Below are 20,136 nucleotides of genomic sequence, written 5' to 3' on the forward strand. Positions count from 1 at the left end.
ACACCCAGGGGTACTGCAATGCAAAGATTCACCTCCTACACCTGACACACCCAGGGCTACTGTAATGTAAAGATTCACCTCCTACACCCGACACACCCAGGGCTACTGTAATGTAAAGATTCACCTCCTACACCCCACACATCCAGGGGTACTGTAATGTAAAGATTCACCTCCTACACCTCGACAAACCCAGGGGTTCTGTAATGTAAAGATTCACCTTCTACACCCCACACATCCAGGGGTACTGTAATGCAAAGATTCACCTCCTACACCCGGACACACCCAGGGGTACTGTAATGTAAAGATTCGCCTCCTACACCCCACACACCCAGGGGTACTATAATGTAAAGATTCACCTCCTACACCCCACACACCCAGGGGTACTGTAATGTAAAGATTCGCCACCTACACCCCACACACCCAGGGGTACTATAATGTAAAGATTCACCTCCTACACCCCGACACACCCAGGGGTACTGTAATGTAAAGATTCACCTCCTACTGCCAGACACTCCCAGAACTACTGTAATGTAAAGATTCGCCTCCTACTGCCAGACACTCCCAGAACTACTGTAATGTAAAGATTCGCCTCCTACACCCCACACACCCAGGGGTACTATAATGTAAAGATTCACCTCCTACACCCCGACACACCCAGGGGTACTGTAATGTAAAGATTCACCTCCTACACCCCACACACCCAGGGGTACTGTAATGCAAAGATTCACCTCCTACACCCAGACACACCCAGGGGTACTGCAATGCAAAGATTCACCTCCTACACCCGGACACACCCAGGGGTGCTGTAATGTAAAGATTCACCTCCTACACCCGACACACCCAGGGGTACTGTAATGTAAAGATTCACCTCCTACACCCGACACACCCAGGGGTACTGTAATGAAAAGATTCACCTCCTACACCTGGACACACCCAGGGCTAATGTAATGAAAAGATTCACCTCCTACACCTGGACACACCCAGGGGTACTGTAATGTAAAGATTCCCCTCCTACACCCCACACACCCAGGGATACTGTAATGCAAAGATTCACCCTCCTACACCTCGACACACCCAGGGCTACTGTAATGTAAAGATTCACACCCTACACCTCGACACACCCAGGGGTACTGTAATGTAAAGATTCACCTCCTACACCCCACACACCCAGGGATACTGTAATGCAAAGATTCACCCTCCTACACCTCGACACACCCAGGGCTACTGTAATGTAAAGATTCACACCCTACACCTCGACACACCCAGGGGTACTGTAATGTAAAGATTCACACCCTACACCTCGACACACCCAGGGGTACTGTAATGCAAAGATTCACCTCCTACACCCCACACACCCAGGGGTACTGTAATGTAAAGATTCGCCTCCTACACCCCACACACCCAGGGCTACTATAATGTAACGATTCACCTCCTACACCCGACACACCCAGGGCTACTGTAATGCAAAGATTCACCTCCTACACCTCGACACACCCAGGGGTACTGTAATGTAAAGATTCACCTCCTACACCCAACACACCCAGGGCTACTGTAATGCAAAGATTCACTCCTACACCCGACACACCCAGGGGTACTGTAATGTAAAGATTCACACCCTACACCTCGACACACCCAGGGCTACTGTAATGTAAAGATTCACACCCTACACCTCGACACACCCAGGGGTACTGTAATGCAAAGATTCACCTCCTACACCCCACACACCCAGGGGTACTGTAATGTAAAGATTCGCCTCCTACACCCCACACACCCAGGGCTACTATAATGTAAAGATTCACCTCCTACACCCGACACACCCAGGGCTACTGTAATGTAAAGATTCACTCCTACACCCGACACACCCAGGGCTACTGTAATGCAAAGATTCACCTCCTACACCCGACACATCTAGGGGTACTGTAATGTAAAGATTCACTCCTACACCCGACACACCCAGGGCTACTGTAATGCAAAGCTTCACCTCCTACACCCCGACACACCCAGGGCTACTGTAATGCAAAGATTCACCTCCTACACCCGACACATCTAGGGGTACTGTAATGTAAAGATTCACTCCTACACCCGACACACCCAGGGCTACTGTAATGCAAAGCTTCACCTCCTACACCCAGACAGACCCAGAGGTACTGTAATGTAAAGATTCATCACCTACTGCCAGACACTCCCAGAACTACTGTAATGCAAAGATTCACCTCGTACACACCACACACCCAGGGGTACTGTAATGTAAAGATTCGCCTCCTACACCCTGACACACCCAGGGCTACTGTAATGCAAAGATTCACCACCTACACCCTGACACACCCAGGGCTACTGTAATGTAAAGATTCACCTCCTACACCCCGACACACCCAGGGGTACTGTAATGCAAAGCTTCACCTCCTACACACCCAGGGCTACTGTAATGCAAAGATTCACTCCTACACCCGACACACCCAGGGCTACTGTAATGTAAAGATTCACTCCTACACCCCACACACCCAGGGGTACTGTAATGTAAAGATTCACCTCCTACACCCCGACACACCCAGGGGTACTGTAATGCAAAGCTTCACCTCCTACACACCCAGGGCTACTGTAATGCAAAGATTCACTCCTACACCCGACACACCCAGGGCTACTGTAATGCAAAGATTCACTCCTACACCCGACACACCCAGGGCTACTGTAATGTAAAGATTCACCTCCTGCTGCCATTGGTGGAAGGCAGTGTTTGCACTGACCTGTCCACAGAGATTGAGAGGGGCGGCGCAAGAGAAGGCTTACAGTATAGAAACTGTAGACTCTTCCAGAGAACGAAAACACGAGAGAGATTAAAAGGTCCTGGAATACGGGACGAGATCTTGCTTTCATGGTATCTGGAGGAACGCCAACGTAGTTCTTTAAGGTTCATGGTCTTATTTAAGCAGACGGCGGCTGTGAAGGACCCTGGTCAAGGAGATACAACAGTTCAACAAATGCCATGCCGAGAAGTGCCTTCTGACAGATGAAACTCAAGCCCTCCTTACTGGAGTCAAGACCACAAAGAGAGACCTCAAGGTCACAGGGGAAGAGGCTGAAAGCTGAGGGACTCCAGAGAGATCTTCATAGAGGCCACTGAGTGATCTCTTAGAACTTTCTAACAGCAGTCCTCTGCTAACCGTGGTAAGATGGCGTATATAGACCATGGCATTCGGGTGAATGTTCCTCTCTATGAATATTATAAAGATAAGAAAAAGAGAAAATGCTGGAGAGGCAGGTGACTGAGCATGTCTGAAGGGACTTATGACTACATACTCTCTGGGCGTGATTAAATGAAGGGTTGAGTACAGGATGGAAAGGGTCACTGGATGGTTTAGGACAGGATCTAGGACATTCTGCTATCTTCAAAAAAGTGCTAAACCAGGAGAGGGCTCGACTTGCAGAACTTCTTTCGTGAAACTATCCCTAAGGAGGAGGCGACCCACCCAGACGCTTCTCCTCCACATTCTGCAGTCGCAGTTATCGATCTCCTGATCAGATCCAATGACAAGTGCCAGGAGCGGCTTCGGCTCTTCACCAAAGCCCGGCGACGACGCAACCCTGAAACTGTGGTGCGAAGATCTAATTCAACAGACAGTGACTGTCGGGGCAACTATGCACGTGGCACCTGATAAATGAGGGCACAGAGACAGGGCAACGAAACGTCGGTGGTCGTTGAAATTGGTTTATAGAGGTATTGCAGCACAGGCTAGAACTAAAACTCCCGTGCTCCAGATATATGCACTCACTTCCAAAATATCCCCTACAGAACAGTCCTTACGAGAGGCAAGCAACAGGGCAGCTGCTGGAGAACCCTGAGATGTCAGGCTCAGACCTGGAGGAATAAACACCCAATATGGGCCGGAAGGCAGATCCTAAAATCAATTAACAATCAAACAATACATGTTTGAAACAAGCTGACAGATTGGCAGCGGTGTTGGGGCAGATCCGATTCCGTGTTTACTGTCACATCAGAGGAACCTTTGAAAATGTGATATTGTATCATAATTTAGCATTCAGGTATTAGAGGAAATATCAAAGAGACACACCTTGATGCTCAAAAATGACACCTGAGCTGTCTTCAAAAGACACAAGCAACATGACTTTACTCCAAACACACAAAGGGAGTAATTCAAGTCCACCGAGAATTGATTAACAATTAAAAGAACAAAAAGGCACTTGATTCCAAAACATGTGCTTTCCCTAAAGGTAAGCGATACTTGAGATGAAAGACAGCTCACTGTGTGTCAGATCCAGAAGGGGACAGTCTCTCAGGCAACTGTCAATACCTACACTTGTTTTGACAGCACACAATCATCTCCGAGTGGTGAGAATGGTTTGACTCCCTCCTCTGCATTATAGGAAATTAAGACCTCAATATGAGGTTCCCTTTATAAGCGGAGGTACATGTTATGTTATGTTAGCAGGAACTTCTAAAGCGCAAGGTCACCAGAAGGTTTCATGGCGCTAATCTTGGGTAGTGTCAAGACGGGACGAACTATGCGTAGGCTTGCTCGAACAACCAAGTCTTAAGCGCCTTTCTGAACCCCAACAGGTTGTCGCGCATCCTGATTGCTAGTGTTAAGGAGTTCCCAAATTTAGGGGCAAGGTAGGGGAGCCTACACCCTCCCTGGTGTTTGAGTTTAATGGCAGGGGTAGTCAGTAGTTGAAGATGGGCTGAACGTAAGTTGCGGAGTGGGGCGTGCCTTAGAATCATGCAGCTAATGAATTTGGGGCTCCTGCAGTGCAAGACCTTAAAGATTAAGCACCCTGTCTTAAAAGCTGCACGTTGGGCAATAGGTAGCCAGTGAAGTTTGGATAGCAAGGGTCTGGCAGATTGTCATTTAGGTTGTTTGTAGATTGGTCTCGCAGCCTGGTTCTATACTATTTGTAGGCGTTTGAGTAAGAACAGAGGTAGGCCAAGGTAAATAGAATTTGAAAAGTCGAGACGCGAGGGTACCAGAGCTATCACAACCTGTATGAGGGCTGAATGGGTCAGCAGATGGGCGATCTTCCTGATTTTGCGCAATTGAAGAAAACAGGTGGAGACCACTGCCCCCACTTGTCCTCTAAGCGAGAGATCTGCATTTATGGTGACCCCCAGGCTTTTCACGGAGGGAGAGGAAGTGGGGGGGATCCTAGTTCTGTCGGACAGTAGTGTGGGCCCCAGGAGATCTCACTCGTCCCTGCAAGACTAGTTCTGTCTTGCCCAGGTTGAGTTTAAGGTGGTTAAGGTCCATCCAGCGCTGAATGTGAAGCATAGTGGCTTGGAATTCAAGGACAGAGTCATGGGAGTCCAAGGTGAAGACGAGCTGAAGATCGTCAGCGTAATTGAAGGTAGTTATCTTTCTGTTTTTTAAGGAGTGAATCATGGGCATGAGGTAGAGATTGAATAAGTGTGGGGATAGGGATGAGTCCTGTGGTACCCCACATGTGGTGGCGATCTTAGGGGCAGTAAAAAGGCCAAGTCATACTGCTTGGGTTCTGCCTTCAAAGAAGGACATAATCTAGTTGTATGTGGGGCCCTGTATGCTGGCCTGTTCAACACGGTCCATCAGAATTTTATGATCGACCGTGTCGAACGCGGCCAACAGGTCCAAGAGCACCAAGGCCTGAGGGACGCCCTTGTCTGCATTTGCTCTCAAGGTGTCCAGTAACGCAAGGATTACTGACTCAGTTGAGTGAGCGGGCCGAAAGCCCGCTTGGTGTGGCTCTAGGTGTTCTGACTGTTCGATGAAATTAGAAAGGCACCTGGCAACTTGGGCCTCTAGGATCTTGGCCGGGGAGGAGAGCGATGGGGCGGTAATTAGAAGGATTCAGGGGGTCAGCCCCTGGTTTTTTTTAATAGAGGGACCACTCTTGCGTTCTTGGCCAACCAAAGGCCCAGCAAAGCATTATGGGGCAAGATTCTAGAGTGCAGAGAACATTATAGTATTAGCTCTCAGCTGAGCCCAGAGAGCCTGCCCCTTGAGGAATGTTTTGATATTGGATGCTTTAATATTCACCGCACTCTAGAATCTCTTCCCATAATGCTATGCAGGGCCTTTGGTTGGGATTGTATTTTTGCCCATAACTGTGCTTGGGGTGGTCCTAGGAGGATGGGACCACCACCGAATCGTTCAGCATGATGTGCTCTTTGTGTTCAAGGCATCTGCTTGGTTCTCTCCCTGGGTTAGGGAGGACACCAAAATCATCACCTCTCTCACTGATTATTATATTTACATTTTCACTTTTATCAGATGACTAAATGCATTTTAGCAAGGAAAGATAGAGATACTGGTTTTAACAAGGGTATGTGAGGTTTCTGTTTTATTAATGGGGATGAGTATTTGTTCAATTCCGCAGAATTCCGTGAAGTGATACTACGCCCACCCTTAATAATAAGCAGGTGAGCACATAAGATGCATTTATTATGTTTATCCTAAGAGAGACTACATTCCTACGACACCCTTCTGTACATCAGCACCACTGTCACTCTCCCATCACCACCTGAGTCAGGCGGACCCGGTCACTTTACTCCATTACAAAGTGTGTTTGTGCCCGGAGGGCTGAGGTGCGGAAGGGCGTGGAGGCTGCACCTGTTCAGAAAAAAGAATACATACACTGGAGCAGGTGACACTGAACGCTAGATTTAAAGAGGCCCTGCTCATTGCCAAGAAAATCTAACACATGTGAGCAGAAGGCAAAGAAACCTTAAGACAAGGAGCTAGAAAGTGCTGTGATAAAGGGAAGGTGCAGCATACTCACACACCCTTCGGATGGCGTGGGGCAACAAACTGGTAAAGACCTATACCTGCCAAAAACGACACATGGCTTCCAGAACAGAAGTCTAACTCTATATCAAACTGCTGGTGCGTGTGCCAACCTACTGTGAGGGTACTGGTCCATTAAGGGAAAGCAGCCCTGCCTGGCCTGGCCCCCAGTGAGTGCAAAGCCCCCTATGGAGGACTCAGGCCTGTCTGTGCCCACCGCCTAGGAACACTCTTACCTCAAGAGGACAATCCAAATCTGAGCCCACCTATTGGGAACCCACTGCCATCTACAGAGGATTCAATCCTGCCAGAGAGCACACTGCCACCCACATCATATCCAAATCTATGACCATCGCATGTCAGACACTGCCAGCTGCAGAAGAGACAGCCCTGCCTGCTCTCACCTCCTGTGGGCACATGCCCTATCCAGAGGATCCAACCCTGTCTGTGTCAACCAGCTATGGCCACAATGCCACCTACAGAAGATTAATTCCACACTGTGCCCACTGCCAATGAACATTGTGCCCCGCAGAGGACGATGTGAATCTGCGCCACCTCTTGTGGGCATGCTGCAACATACAGTGGATACACTAATGTCTGTGCCCACCGCATGTAAACACACTGCCCCCTACAGAGGATACACTGTCTGTGCCCACCTCATGTGAACACACAGCCCCCTACAGAGGAAACGCAAATGTCTGTGCCAACCTCATGTGAACACACTGCCCCCTTCAGAGGATGCAACCCAGTCAGTGCCCACTAGAGAGTGCCCATTCTTATTTGTTCGCATGACCTGGTCGCACACTGCACGCTAGAGAGGGCCAGTTCCTTTCTGTGCCCACTTCCTGTACCACATGCATCCCTGGAAAAGATCCATGGACATCTGGCCCACTAGGAGGTAGGTACAATCCCCACTGGGGAAGACCAGTGTCTATCTGTAACCGGTGACACAGCTCCTTCCAGAGAGTGTCCACTACCCTATCAGAACGCCAGACAGACTAGAAGGAAGAGCACTGCCCTATCAGATCAGCACACACTGCCTTGCAGGAGGGACACTGCCTTTTCAGATCAGCACACACTGCCTTGCAGGAGGGACACTGCCTAAAAGGAGGCACACTGCCCTTTCAGATAACCACACTGCCTTGCCAGAGGCACACTGCCCTATCAGATCACCACACACTAACTTCAAAGAAGGAAACCACTATCAGATCAGCTGACACTGCCCAGTAGAAAGGAATGTGGCCAATCGGATCCCCACACACTGCCTTTGAGGAAGAACATTGCCCTACCAGGTCATCGGATACTGGCAAGTGGAAGGACACTGGGCTATCAGATGTTCAGATATTGACAAGGAGGAAAGATACAGCCCTATCAGATCCTCAGACACTACTTGGCACTTTGAGATGCCTTACCTCTTTGATGGCAGACATCTTAATGTTCTCGTAGTAGTGCAGTGGCGCATTTGGCAAGTTCATGTCGTACCCAAAGCCGGCAACAGAGACTTCGTCACAGTTGTGTAGTGCCATGGTGATAGCGACGCTGCCCAAGGTTGGGATGTTCTGGGGATGGAAAAAAGAACCAGTTATCAGATGATGCAGAATTGGCACTGTAAATGCTATGGGCGGGGTGGCATAAAGACCACAACTGTATTGTACTGTACAGCATTTTAACATGTTTGCAGTGCTTTCTACCCCTATGTGGGGCGCTGAAGCACTTGCCTAATGGCTAGCATACTACGCCATGTAGGATGTGTGGTTGGGAGTGTGTTGCCTCTGTTTTGATCTTATGTGTAAGGGTTTGTGTTACGTGTAATGACCACACAGGTGCTGATATTGTGTGTTGCAGCGCTTAGCAGTGTGGTGGATGAAGACATGTGAGAAAGGCACACAGTTTATGATTGTCAGTAATCTAGCAGCTTTGGACAGCTCTGCTGGTGCCATTTTGGCATTTCTTATAACACACTACGTTGGTTACTGCACTGTGATGTCCATTCTGAGATATTTTGTTTAAAGTTTATGACCCTGAGCAGGCTTAAATTGGAGGAAGACATGGTGGAGAGAGGAGCAGTTTGGTAATATCATCCCACATCGGACTGTCGCTGCGAGATGTCAAGAAGCAGTCACAGTATGAAGCTTGATGTGACCTGCAGTGGTGGACCAAATTAAAGTCCACCAGTGGCAGATCTCTTCCGTTATTCCATGGCTATTCTGCTGGTGATGGGTGGTTGATTGCTGCGGACTGGCACTGTACTGGGTGATGGACATGCCCGTAGCAGTTTTGTCATATGTGAGTGTAAAGTAGTATAAGGAAATTATTATGCAATCTGTATGAACTACAATCAACTATACGACTGCTGAGTGTTATGGTCCTAGTATAGACCAGGAAGGTTATATTGTATTGTAACTGCATTTATATGGCATGAGGGCGGGCAGAAAGCTGGAACACACATCGGGCCAGCCTGAAAGAGATTATGTGACCAGCACATAGGCAATTAATAAAGGTTATCTGAGATAGCACACAAATTGCAAGAGGGGTCAAAGTAATCCCGGATTACTGTGGCCCCACTGAAAAACTGAGCGTTTTCAAGAGGTGTTCTTAGTGAGAACAAAAACTCTATGGAACGTTTCTGCCTGTGAAAAAATAAAAAGATGACATTTTGTTGGATTTCAGCATTGAGGTGTTCGCTAAAGCTCAAAAACACACTACTATATTTAACAGAGCGTTCAAGGCTGTGCACTTAACGGGGTGATGCTAGTGAATGAGACCAAACAAGTAAATGACGGGAGATACACTTCAGTCGGAAAGTGTTGTTTTCAAACGTTTACCGGTTGCTATGGTTACGGCAGCGTGCATACAATCAGCATAGGTGAGAGACTAGTGCATCAGTCAGGGCGCAGACCTGTCTTTAGTTTACATCACAGTTTGTGGCACAGTCAGTTTCTGGTTCTATGCTCCGGTTGGACTTTAGCCCATAACTAGACTCATTACTCTACTCGCATAGCTTTAAAGTGCTTGTCATGTGGAAAGATCTACCATTATCCTGGTAATCTCTTGTCCGCAAAGACCACTGTTTGGGTATTGCTGCGGTTTCTTTTCTGTACCCATCCCATTACAAGCCGTTTCTGCCCAGAACAAACACTCACACACTATTCAACTCTGCTGCAGCAGTAGAAAACAAGATGGCCGGCGCTGCTGTGGAACGCATAATGGGAATGCATTATTATTGTGCATTCCAAAAGGAGTGCCAGCCATCTGACATGCTGATATCGAGTGCAGAAGATGCGGCGTAAGGGTTAGAGTGGCTGACCTTGTCGCTAGAGCGGTTTGAGCAGGGATGTGGAATTCCTATAGCCCGACGCCCTGGACATATCGTTTGGGATCAAGGCAAAACAAGTTATCATGTGTATTTTGTATTTGGGACAAGTAGGCCCAAACCCATGCAGTACAAACCCTTTAGCTGCCAGTTTGTAGTACCACATCATGGATCAGGAAAGGGCACTGTCTGCACTTAAGGTAATATTTGTTGCCATATGTTAATGCTGTTCAAACTTGTATTTATAGTTCATTATTTGAAAGCCTTTATTATTAACTCCTTCCATACTCATGACGAGCTCACCTCGTCATGAGTCACAGTGGAGCTCGTCATAACGGCCGCGGCCCACCCACGCACGGCGAATTCCCCGCCTGTGCGGGAGAATTAATCAGTGGGCGGGGTCGTGACGAGCTGAGCTCGTCATGAGCACAGCGGCGCCGCAGGACCCCCCCTGCACCGTGGGGAAATTACCCCCGCAGCGAAGGGGTTAAGGTGAGAGCTCTAAGTAAATGTTGTAAGCTCTGGCTGCACTACTGACAGTGGTTCCAGTATCAAAATGTGTACACACATTTTCAAAGTTTAGCAATATGGGGCTATGTATAATGCTCCCAGAATGCTCTCTGATTTGATGCAAATATTTGCAGCAGCTTGAAAGTAAGAATAATGATTCTTTGCTTTCAAAATAAGGTGGTCATAAAAAATGAAAACAGGATAAAAAACATTTTGCTAAACTACTGTAAAATTTCAGGTACTATTTCTTTTCAGCATCCTTTAGTAACATGTGTTGACGCATGCTAGTGTTTCCCAAAAACATTCATAATGGAAAATCAGGGTAGCCAGTTTCAATAAGATGATGGGACACACAAATAAACAAGCACTGGCAAAGCCAATCGGTCTGAAATTGGTGGCCAGCTTTTTATTTTTGTCAGTGTGTGACTTGTTTTGGCATGGTTTTTGTAAAACCTTACTGTTGTGGGAGCTGCCAGACCCTCACCATTATAACAAACATTGGCAAAAGCAAAAATAGTTTTTTGGTCTCTAAAAGCACACACTGCCACAGTAGTTACTGGCACTGAACAAAACTGCTTTGTGTGCCGTTCTGCTCCTTGTGAAAGAGCAGAATGACAGTGAAGCCAGCCGATACAGAGCGAGAGAGAGACAGACAGACAGAATTTTAATAAACACAAAAGGTGGCCCAATTATTAAAGAAAGTCTCAAAAGTACACCCAAAGTATATGTCCTTGCATTAAGTGCAGCTACACAGCTTTCGTGAATTCCAAATAATTTACAGAAGTAGTACAAGAGATAGCACTCCTAGAAAATATTTGTGAACTGCATTTTAGCATGAGCTAATTTGCATGTGTAGATTTGCCCATGCAAAAATCTGAGTTTTTGCAAGTTCGCTTTCTCTCCAACCACTTTTTTCCCAACTTTGGAAGAAGGTTTATGTCTGCCATTGTCAGGATTAAATTTCCAACATTACTCAGTATAGGAAAAGATTAGAGAAGAGTTGTTGAAAACCCTTAAAACATGTAAGTTAGTAGGTTTGCACAGACTCAAAAGGGCATTCTAACATGGAACTATTGCTTACCTCTACCTTCAGCCCCAGTATGTAGATCTGCGGAAACGTGGCAACATAAGGAGATTGCAAGTATTCAAACACTACTATGATATGAGCCCTGGCATATTCAGAGAGGCTATATCAGAGCTCTTATAAAATGAGTTTGCAGCCAAAATTTGTCGCTGCACTACATGGCACCAAAGGGGCAAGTGGATTTTGTTACAGGACAAGTAGATTTATTTAAAAACCTGCCCCATGGACAAGTAGATATTTTATTAAATTCCACACCCCTGTTTGAGTCTCGGCAGGAGACTCAATAGCCTGTGTTTCTGGGGCAATCACTTAATCTCTTTGTGCCTGTTAATTCTCTGTGCTTGTGAATTTGTCCCCCTCGACAGGAGGCTTAACATCCTGTGTTTCTGAGTAAATCACGTAATCTCTGGGTGCCTGTGAATTTTATTTTCTGTACTTGTGAATGGGTCCCTGTGTCTAATGCAACTGGTGCTCGTGTAAAGCACTTCAATACCTTCGGGTGGAGTTCGCGCTAAGGAAAATAGCAGAAAAAAGCACATAAATTACAAAACCACTGCCAACACGGGAAAGCCTTGCTAGACAAATAAAGCACACTTAATGAAAAAGAAGCTTAGAATGCATCTCCCACAAGCACTAGCAACAACATGACATAAGAAAACGTAACCTTGAAAAAATATGGGCAGTCTGCAACGAAAAAAATAGTGCGTATACACAAAGCTAAAAACACTAAAGTGAAAGGATGCAAGTATTAGACCAATGCTCCATGGGAGGCAGCAAGAAAGGAAAAGGAGGGACATATAACAAAGATTAACCATCTGGAAGCAAGCCTTTGCCAACAACAGTCTAACAAATCAAAAGCAATGGGCCCACAGAGTGAAAACAGCATGACTCGAAGAGACAGCACATGTGCTGCCTAGGCGAGACCTGAAAAGGGTAGGAGCTTGAGCGGGGCTACGTGGGTCTCTTTTGTCAATGTCTGTGATTCAGCATGAATAATTGTACTTGAAGACACTGCTCTTCTAAAGAAGACAGGTGGGCATGGCCTCAGTAATAGGTGACATATGGATCTAGCTCAGACTACCCCCCCACGCCTCCTCCAAGACAGGGCTCCTTGACCCTATCACAGTTTCCCTTCTGTAAGGTAGCTCTGGCATTCGCTGGCGGAGGGGCCAGGACTGGTGTACTGTGACAGTGTGCACAGATCCTACATCCAGGCCCCTTACCCTGTACTAGATCTCTTGCTGGGGGTCATTGATCTAAAAGCATCCCTTATCAAAATGGTAATAAGACTGTGTACTGTGCCGACTCCCAGTAACCAGCCTACTGCCTGCACCAAGTTTTGTGTTGGTGGCCACATGTTGTGGCCCCGATGTATTTCATGACAGGCTCAAAGGAGTGGAGAGGAGTTGGCCTAATGGCAAGGGCGGTCGGCCTCGAATCTGAGGAACTGGGTTCGAGTCTCAGCAATGACGCTGAACATCCTGTGGTTCTGGGCAAATCACTTAATCTCCCCGTGCCTAACAAAAATGAATGTGCGTCCTCATGTAACGTAACTGATGCTCTGTAAAGCGCTCTGATACCCGATTCGGGTCAAGTTCGCGCTATATAAAACTTTGTTAAAAAAAATAAAAAGGAACAGGGCACCGGAGATCAAAGGTGAACCTACTGCATGGGGTTTTGTGCAGGGTCTGGTGTACATGAATGCAGGGCAGTGTGTCACTGGCCCTGAGCAGCTCCACCAGAGCATATTACCTTAGCGGACAGCCAAGGAAGGCACCTGTGGGTCTGGGGCAGTTGCTCATCCATGCCCATCCATAGGGGCACAAGAGAACTCGGGACCCAGCCTTTAAATATATATATGCGTGGAAGTTGAAGAACACCTAAGGTCTCTGGGTCAAGAGTGGGCAGGCGTGAAGGGCCGGGGCCTCCAAACCACATCTAGTTACCATCTACTGCCAGCCTCTCTGGAAGGACTTGTGTGCAAAGTCTCAACAGCCAAGAATCACTGGGTGTTCTTGGAGGCAACACAAGGGTGACCGAGGGAGTCGCCCATAAGTAATAACTCGATAATTGGTCTGTGAACTGAGGCACACGGTCTGCATGCCAACCCATGCCAGCAGCTGACATCTTACACTGATGTAATATACCAACAGCCGTATAGCACCCCATGCCAGCGGGCAGACAGCTGCTTCATTAATGAAGTGGAATACAGTGCATGCATGCCACTCTATACCAGCAGGCGGAGAGCCACTCTCAGTATGAAGTGGAAGCTGGTACATGTGCCACTCAATGGCAGTGGTGAAGCAGAAAATGGTGCACAGGTGCCAATCCATGCCAGCCTTAAGGCAACAGGTAGTATGGTTCTGGACGGAAAATAGGTGATATCGAGGGAGAAGAGGCCTGTGTGCCAGCCAATGCCAATGGGTGGACAGCTGCATTTAGTATATAGCAGAAGGCTGCGCAAATGTGCCACTTTGTGCTAGTGGGGGGCAGGCGCTCTCAGTAATGTAACTGAAGATGCCCCGTGTGTGCCACTCCATGCCAGTGAGTTGAGAGCCACTCATTAATGTAGTGGAAGATGATGTATGTGCCACAACATGCCAGTGGGTGGAGAACCACTCTCAGTAATGCAGCTGAAGATGATGCATGTGTGCCAGTCCATGCCAGCAGGTGGAGAGCCACTTTCAGTAATGTAAAAGAAAATGGTGCATGTGTGCCACTCCATGCCAGTGAGTGGAGAGCTGCTCTACGTAATGTAAAGGAAGAGGATGCATGTGCCACCCCATGCCAGCGGATGGAGAGCTGCTCTCAGTAATGTAAAGGAAGAGGGTGCGTGTGAGCCGATCAATGCCAGTGGGCGGAGAGCCACTCTCAGTAATGTAAAGGAAGATGGTGCATGTGTGCCAGTCCATGCCAGGGGGATGCTATCTACACATAGAGAAGGGATGGGAAAGATCTGTGCACCCAACAATGGCAGAGGTATAGTACGAGAAGAGGCATGTGTGCCAAACCATGCTAGGAAGATATTGCTGGCTACCAGCTTGGTTCGGTTGGCATGCAGTAATGTGCTGGACGAAGAGAAAGGGATCCCAGTGCATGCCAGGGGGTGCTGGTGGATTCAAGTGGTGGAAGAAGAGTTGCTTCCAGGGAGGTGATTTTGCCCAACACTGTAAAGTTGGTGGCTTCCAGGAAGGTCTAGGTACCTACCAGAGGATGATGGGTGGCTAGGCAGTTGCGCAAATCTATGCCATAAATGTACTAATGGCTTTCGGATTAAGTTGATGCCTTTCGGGGAAGGGGGTGTTGGGGTGACTTCCAGATGGTGTCAGTAGATTCCAGTGGAGTTGGGGATTTTTTGGTGTTGGTGCTAGTATCAATGGGAGTTCAGAGGACTACCAGCAATTTGCTGGGTCATGAGGCTTGAGCATCTGTTTTTGTCAGGGAAGTGTTCCTGGGTGTCAGGGAGGTGCATGTGGTGTTCCCGGGTGCTGTTGGTTTGCAGGAGCTGTAGGTCGTTCCCCGTGGTGCTGTTGCTTTCCAGGAGCTGGATGTGGTTCCCCAAGATGCTGTTAGCTTCCAGACGGTGTATGTGGGATCCCAGGGAGCTGATGGCATCCACGGAGGTGCATGTGTTTTCCCGGTGATGGTGGTGTTGGCCCTCAGGGAGGTGCATGTGGTTTCCCGGGGGGTGTTGGCTTCCAGGGAGATGCATGTAGTTTCCCAGGGTGGTGGTGACTTCCATGGAGGTGCATGTGGTTTCCCAAGGTGCTTTTTGCTTCCAAGAGCTGTGTGTGGTTCCCCAAGGTGCTGTTGGTTTCCAGGAGGGGTATATGGTTTCCTGGGATGCTGTTGACTCCAGGGAGGTGCATGTGTTTTACTGGTATAGTGTGAGCTTCCACGTGGTGTATTTGATTTCCTGGGGTGGTGTTGGCTTCCAGGAAGTATATGTGATTACCCAAGGTGGTGTGTGCTTTCAAAAAGTGCATGTGGTTTCCCGGGGTGGTGTTGGCTTCCAGGGAAGAGTATGTGATTCTCCAAAGGGGTGCTGGCTTCCAGGAGGTGTATGTGGTTTCCCGGGTGGTGTTGGCTTCCAGGGAAGTGTATGTGATTTCCCAGGGTTGTGCTGGCTTCCAGGGAAGGGTATGCGATTTCCCAGAGTGGTGCTGGCTTCCAGGGAGGTGTATTCGGTTTCCCGGGTGGTGGAGGTGGTTTTAAGAGTTGTATGTGGTTTCCCAGGGTGCTGTCCGTTTCCAAGATTTGTATGTGTTTCCCCGGGGTGCTGTTGGTTTCCAATGATTGTATGTGTTTTCCCAGGTTGGTGTTGGATTGCAAGAGGCATGTGTGGTTTCTCAGGGTGCTCTTGGTTTCCAAGAGTTCTATGTGGTTTCCCAAAGTGCTTTTGCTTTCCAAGAGTGGCATGTCATTCCCTGGGGTACTGTCAGTATCCAAGAGTTATATAAGTTCCCCTGGATGCCATCGGTTTCCAAGAGTTGTATGTGGTTCTCCAGGGTGGTGTTGAATTCCAGGAAGTGTATGTGGTTTCCGGGGGTGCTGTTGGTGTCCAAGAGTTGCATGAGATTCCCCGAGGTGGTTTTGGTTTCCAAACGTATGTGGTTCCCCAGGCTGGTGTTGTATTCCAGGAGATGTACGTGGTTTCCTGGGGTGCTGTTGGTTTCTGAGTCGTGTATGTGGGTTCCCAGTGGTGGTGTATTCCAGAAGGTGTATGTGGTTTCCCTGTGGTGTTGTATTCCAGAAGGTGTAAGTGTATTTCCTGGGTGCTGCTGTTTTCCAAGTGGCATGCGGTTGCCCGGGATGCTCTTGGTTTCAAAGAATTGTGTGTGGTGCATGTGGTTTCCCAGGGTGGTGCTTGCTTCCAGGAGGTGTACGTGGTTTCCCAGGGTGGTGCTTGCTTCCAGGAGGTGAACATGGTTTCCTGGGGTTTTGTTGGTTTCTGAGTCTTGTATGTGGTTTCCCAGTGGTGTTGTATTCCAGAAGGTGTAAGTGGTTTTCCAGGGTAGTGTTGTATTCCAGGAGGTGTATGTGGTTTCCCAGGGTGGTGCTTGCTTCATGGAGGTGTACGTGGTTTCCTTGGGTGTTGTTGGTTTCTGAGTCTTGTATGTGGTTTCCCAGTGGTGTTGTATTCCAGAAGGTGTAAGTGGTTTCCCAGGGTAGTGTTGTATTCCAGGAGGTGTATGTGGTTTCCCAGGGTGGTGCTTGCTTCATGGAGGTGTACGTGGTTTCCTTGGGTGTTGTTGGTTTCTGAGTCTTGTATGTGGTTTCCCAGTGGTGTTGTATTCCAGAAGGTGTAAGTGGTTTCCCAGGGTAGTGTTGTATTCCAGGAGGTGTATGTGGTTTCCCAGGGTGGTGCTTGCTTCATGGAGGTGTACGTGGTTTCCTTGGGTGTTGTTGGTTTCTGAGTCTTGTATGTGGTTTCCCAGTGGTGGTGCTTGCTTCCAGGAGGTGTATGTGGTTTCCCTGGGCGGTGTAAGCAGCTTAAATGCCTCTTGAGTCTTGACAGTGGTGTTGTGGCAGGAGACAAGGAAGACATGTCAGAAGCACTTCCCTCCAACACTCTCCAGAGTCTGCCCGCACTCCACTTCAGAGTTAGGCCTGTGAGTCACTGCGGGCCCCATTCCTGGCCACTCATTCCTCGTCAAGAGCCAGCCCTGCAAACCGCACCACAGATGCACAGGAAGGCGCGGACCGCCTGAGTCACTAATGGAGTGCTTTTGTGGGTTTGGGACCAAACGAGGGAACGCTGTAGGGGATAATGAGGCTAATGTTATTAATATGTTCTAATGAATGAGTGGCCAGGCGGGGAGGCAGCCACAGATGGGGTCTGGTGTTTACTCAGTTGATGCAAAGAACAGGATGGCGATGCGTGCAGGGGGGCAGCAGTGAAGGAGACGGGGGTACAGGATATGAGGGTCGCCGTTCATAGGTTAAATAGTCAGGGGGCAGTTCACACTTCGTCCCTTTCATTCGTGTACTCACAATTTGAATTTTAATAATACTTGCTTGAATTCGGTTCCAGGCGCCTTTCATTTTTTGAAGTCATGATCCCCACGGTACTTGTGATGTGCGCCTGAACCTCACCAAGGCCACAATAGCCACCCCCTCCCCTTCTTCTGGGGTGCACCGGCATCCTGTCTGCCGTGTCTCTCACTCGGCCCCCACAGACACCAAAGCGTCTCTTTCACTTCTTCCTCTCCTAAACGTCTGATATGCCCCATCCCTCCCCTGAAGTATTGTAACCATGGCAGGGGCGCAACTAGAGCCAAATTTCGGGGGGGGGGGGGGGGGGGGGGGGGGAGGGCTGAGCAAAAATTTCGGGGGGGGGCTGAACTTTAAGCAATAGGCAGAGTGGAGCTGCAGGGGCTCTTAGAAGGGGTGAAACAACAGCAAGGCCTCATGAACATGCAAATGGTCTTTTAAAGACCTGTGAAGCTCGGGTGCGGCTGCTTTTTTGCCCGGGAAGGTGTCTCATCCCGGGCTGCCACACACGAGGGGGGGGGGGGGGGGGGGGGCTGAAGCCCTTTGAGTCCAATGGGTGTTGCGCGCCTGAACCATGGTGTACTTACGTATCTGACTTGCATGACCATGTCTCCCTCCACGTCAGTATTTATACCCGTGGTTTACTTCCATATCTCACTCATATACCAACATCGCCCTCCACGTCAGTATTTGTAGCCATAGTGTATTTAGATCTCTCTCTCAGGCGTGTTAAGATAGACCCGCCTGCTAGCTAAGGGTTAATACGGATTGTTAAGGGGGTGGGTGTCTACATTGGCATCGGTGGGAGGTGACCTGGCTAGAATCCCAGCACCGGAAGTGCTCCCTGGGGAACAGGGGGGCACGTGGCACTCGAGTAGGTGTCTACATTGGCACCGGTGGGAGGTGACCTGACGAGAACATCCGCACCGGAAGGGCTACCTGGTGAACAGGGGGGCACGTGGCACTGGGGTGGGTGTCTACATTGGCATCGATGGGAAGAGACCTGAAGAGAATATCAGCATCGGAAGTGCTCCCTGGGGAACAGAGGGGGGCACGTGGCACTTGGAGGGTGTCTACATAGGCACCGGTGAGAGGTGACCTGACTAGAATCCCTGCACCGGAAGGGCTCCCTGGGGAACAGGGGACACGTGGCACTGGGGGTGTAGGGGGAGGTCTACATAGGCACCGGTGAGAGGTGGTCTGACTAGAATCCCAGCACCGGAAGGGTTCCCTGGGGAACAGGGGGGCACGTGGCACTTGGAGGGTGTCTACATAGGCACCAGTGAGAGGTGACCTGACTAGAATCCCAGCACCGGAAGGGCTCCCTGGGAACAGGGGGGCACGTGGCACGGGGGGTGTTGGGGGGGGGGGGGGGGGGAGGTCTACATAGGCACCGGTGAGAGGTGACCTGACTAGAATCCCAGCACCGGAAGGGCTCCCTGGGCGACAGGGGTGCACGTGGCACTTGGAGGGTGTCTACATAGGCACCAGTGAGAGGTGACCTGACTAGAATCCCTGCACCGGAAGGGCTCCCTGGGCGACAGGGGGAAGTGGGGGGGGGGGGAGGTCTACATACATAGGCACCGGTGAGAGGTGACCTGACTAGAATCTCAGCACCGGAAGGGCTCCCTGGGGAACAGGGGGGCGCGTGGCACTGGGAGGGCATCTACATAGGCACCGGTGAGAGGTGACCTGACTAGAATCCCAGCACCGGAAGGGCTCCCTGGGAACAGCGGGGCACGTGGCAGGGGGGGTGTTGGGGGGGGGGGGGGGGGGGGAGGTCTACATAGGCACCGGTGAGAGGTGACCTGACTAGAATCTCAGCACCGGAAGGGCTCCCTGGGGAACAGGGGGGCGCGTGGCACTGGGAGGGCATCTACATAGGCACCGGTGAGAGGTGACCTGACTAGAATCTCAGCACCGGAAGGGCTCCCTGGGGAACAGGGGGGCGCGTGGCACTGGGAGGGCATCTACATAGGCACCGGTGAGAGGTGACCTGACTAGAATCCCAGCACCGGAAGGGCTCCCTGGGAACAGCGGGGCACGTGGCAGGGGGGGTGTTGGGGGGGGGGGGGGGGGGGGGAGGTCTACATAGGCACCGGTGAGAGGTGACCTGACTAGAATCTCAGCACCGGAAGGGCTCCCTGGGGAACAGGGGGGCGCGTGGCACTGGGAGGGCATCTACATAGGCACCGGTGAGAGGTGACCTGGCTAGAATCCCTGGCCTCCTCTCCCAAACTACGCCCCTGACAACTAAGGAGAAACATGAAACTGGAAAACCAGCAACAAAAGAGAAAAGGATGGAAGTACACCTGTCTAGAAGAAGCCAAGAGTCAGGAAGAACAGCAGCCCAGAACTGGCTCATATTTATAGTTTCCATAAGATCCATTGTGGCAACTTTCAGCTGTTCTGCACGTGATGCAAACGAAGGAGGAAGCATTTTCCACTGGATTGTATATACA

At 49.6% G+C, this 20,136-nt stretch overlaps 1 protein-coding gene across 14 annotated transcripts in view; it reads right to left on the bottom strand.

Moving 5' to 3' along the window:
- Positions 1 to 20,136, bottom strand: part of ST3GAL3 (ST3 beta-galactoside alpha-2,3-sialyltransferase 3) — a 1,226,061-nt gene that overhangs the window by 21,299 nt on the left and 1,184,626 nt on the right. For all 14 annotated transcript variants that reach the window (XM_085602933.1, XM_085602932.1, XM_085602940.1 and 11 more), the window contains one exon: positions 8,186 to 8,332. In XM_085602933.1, the coding sequence (XP_085459059.1) occupies positions 8,186 to 8,332 (147 nt within the window). The remainder of the gene's footprint in view (positions 1 to 8,185; positions 8,333 to 20,136) is intronic.

Source organism: Triturus cristatus, chromosome 4_2, assembly GCF_964204655.1.
Source record: "Triturus cristatus chromosome 4_2, aTriCri1.1, whole genome shotgun sequence".
In the NCBI taxonomy this organism is placed as follows: Eukaryota; Metazoa; Chordata; class Amphibia; order Caudata; family Salamandridae; genus Triturus; species Triturus cristatus.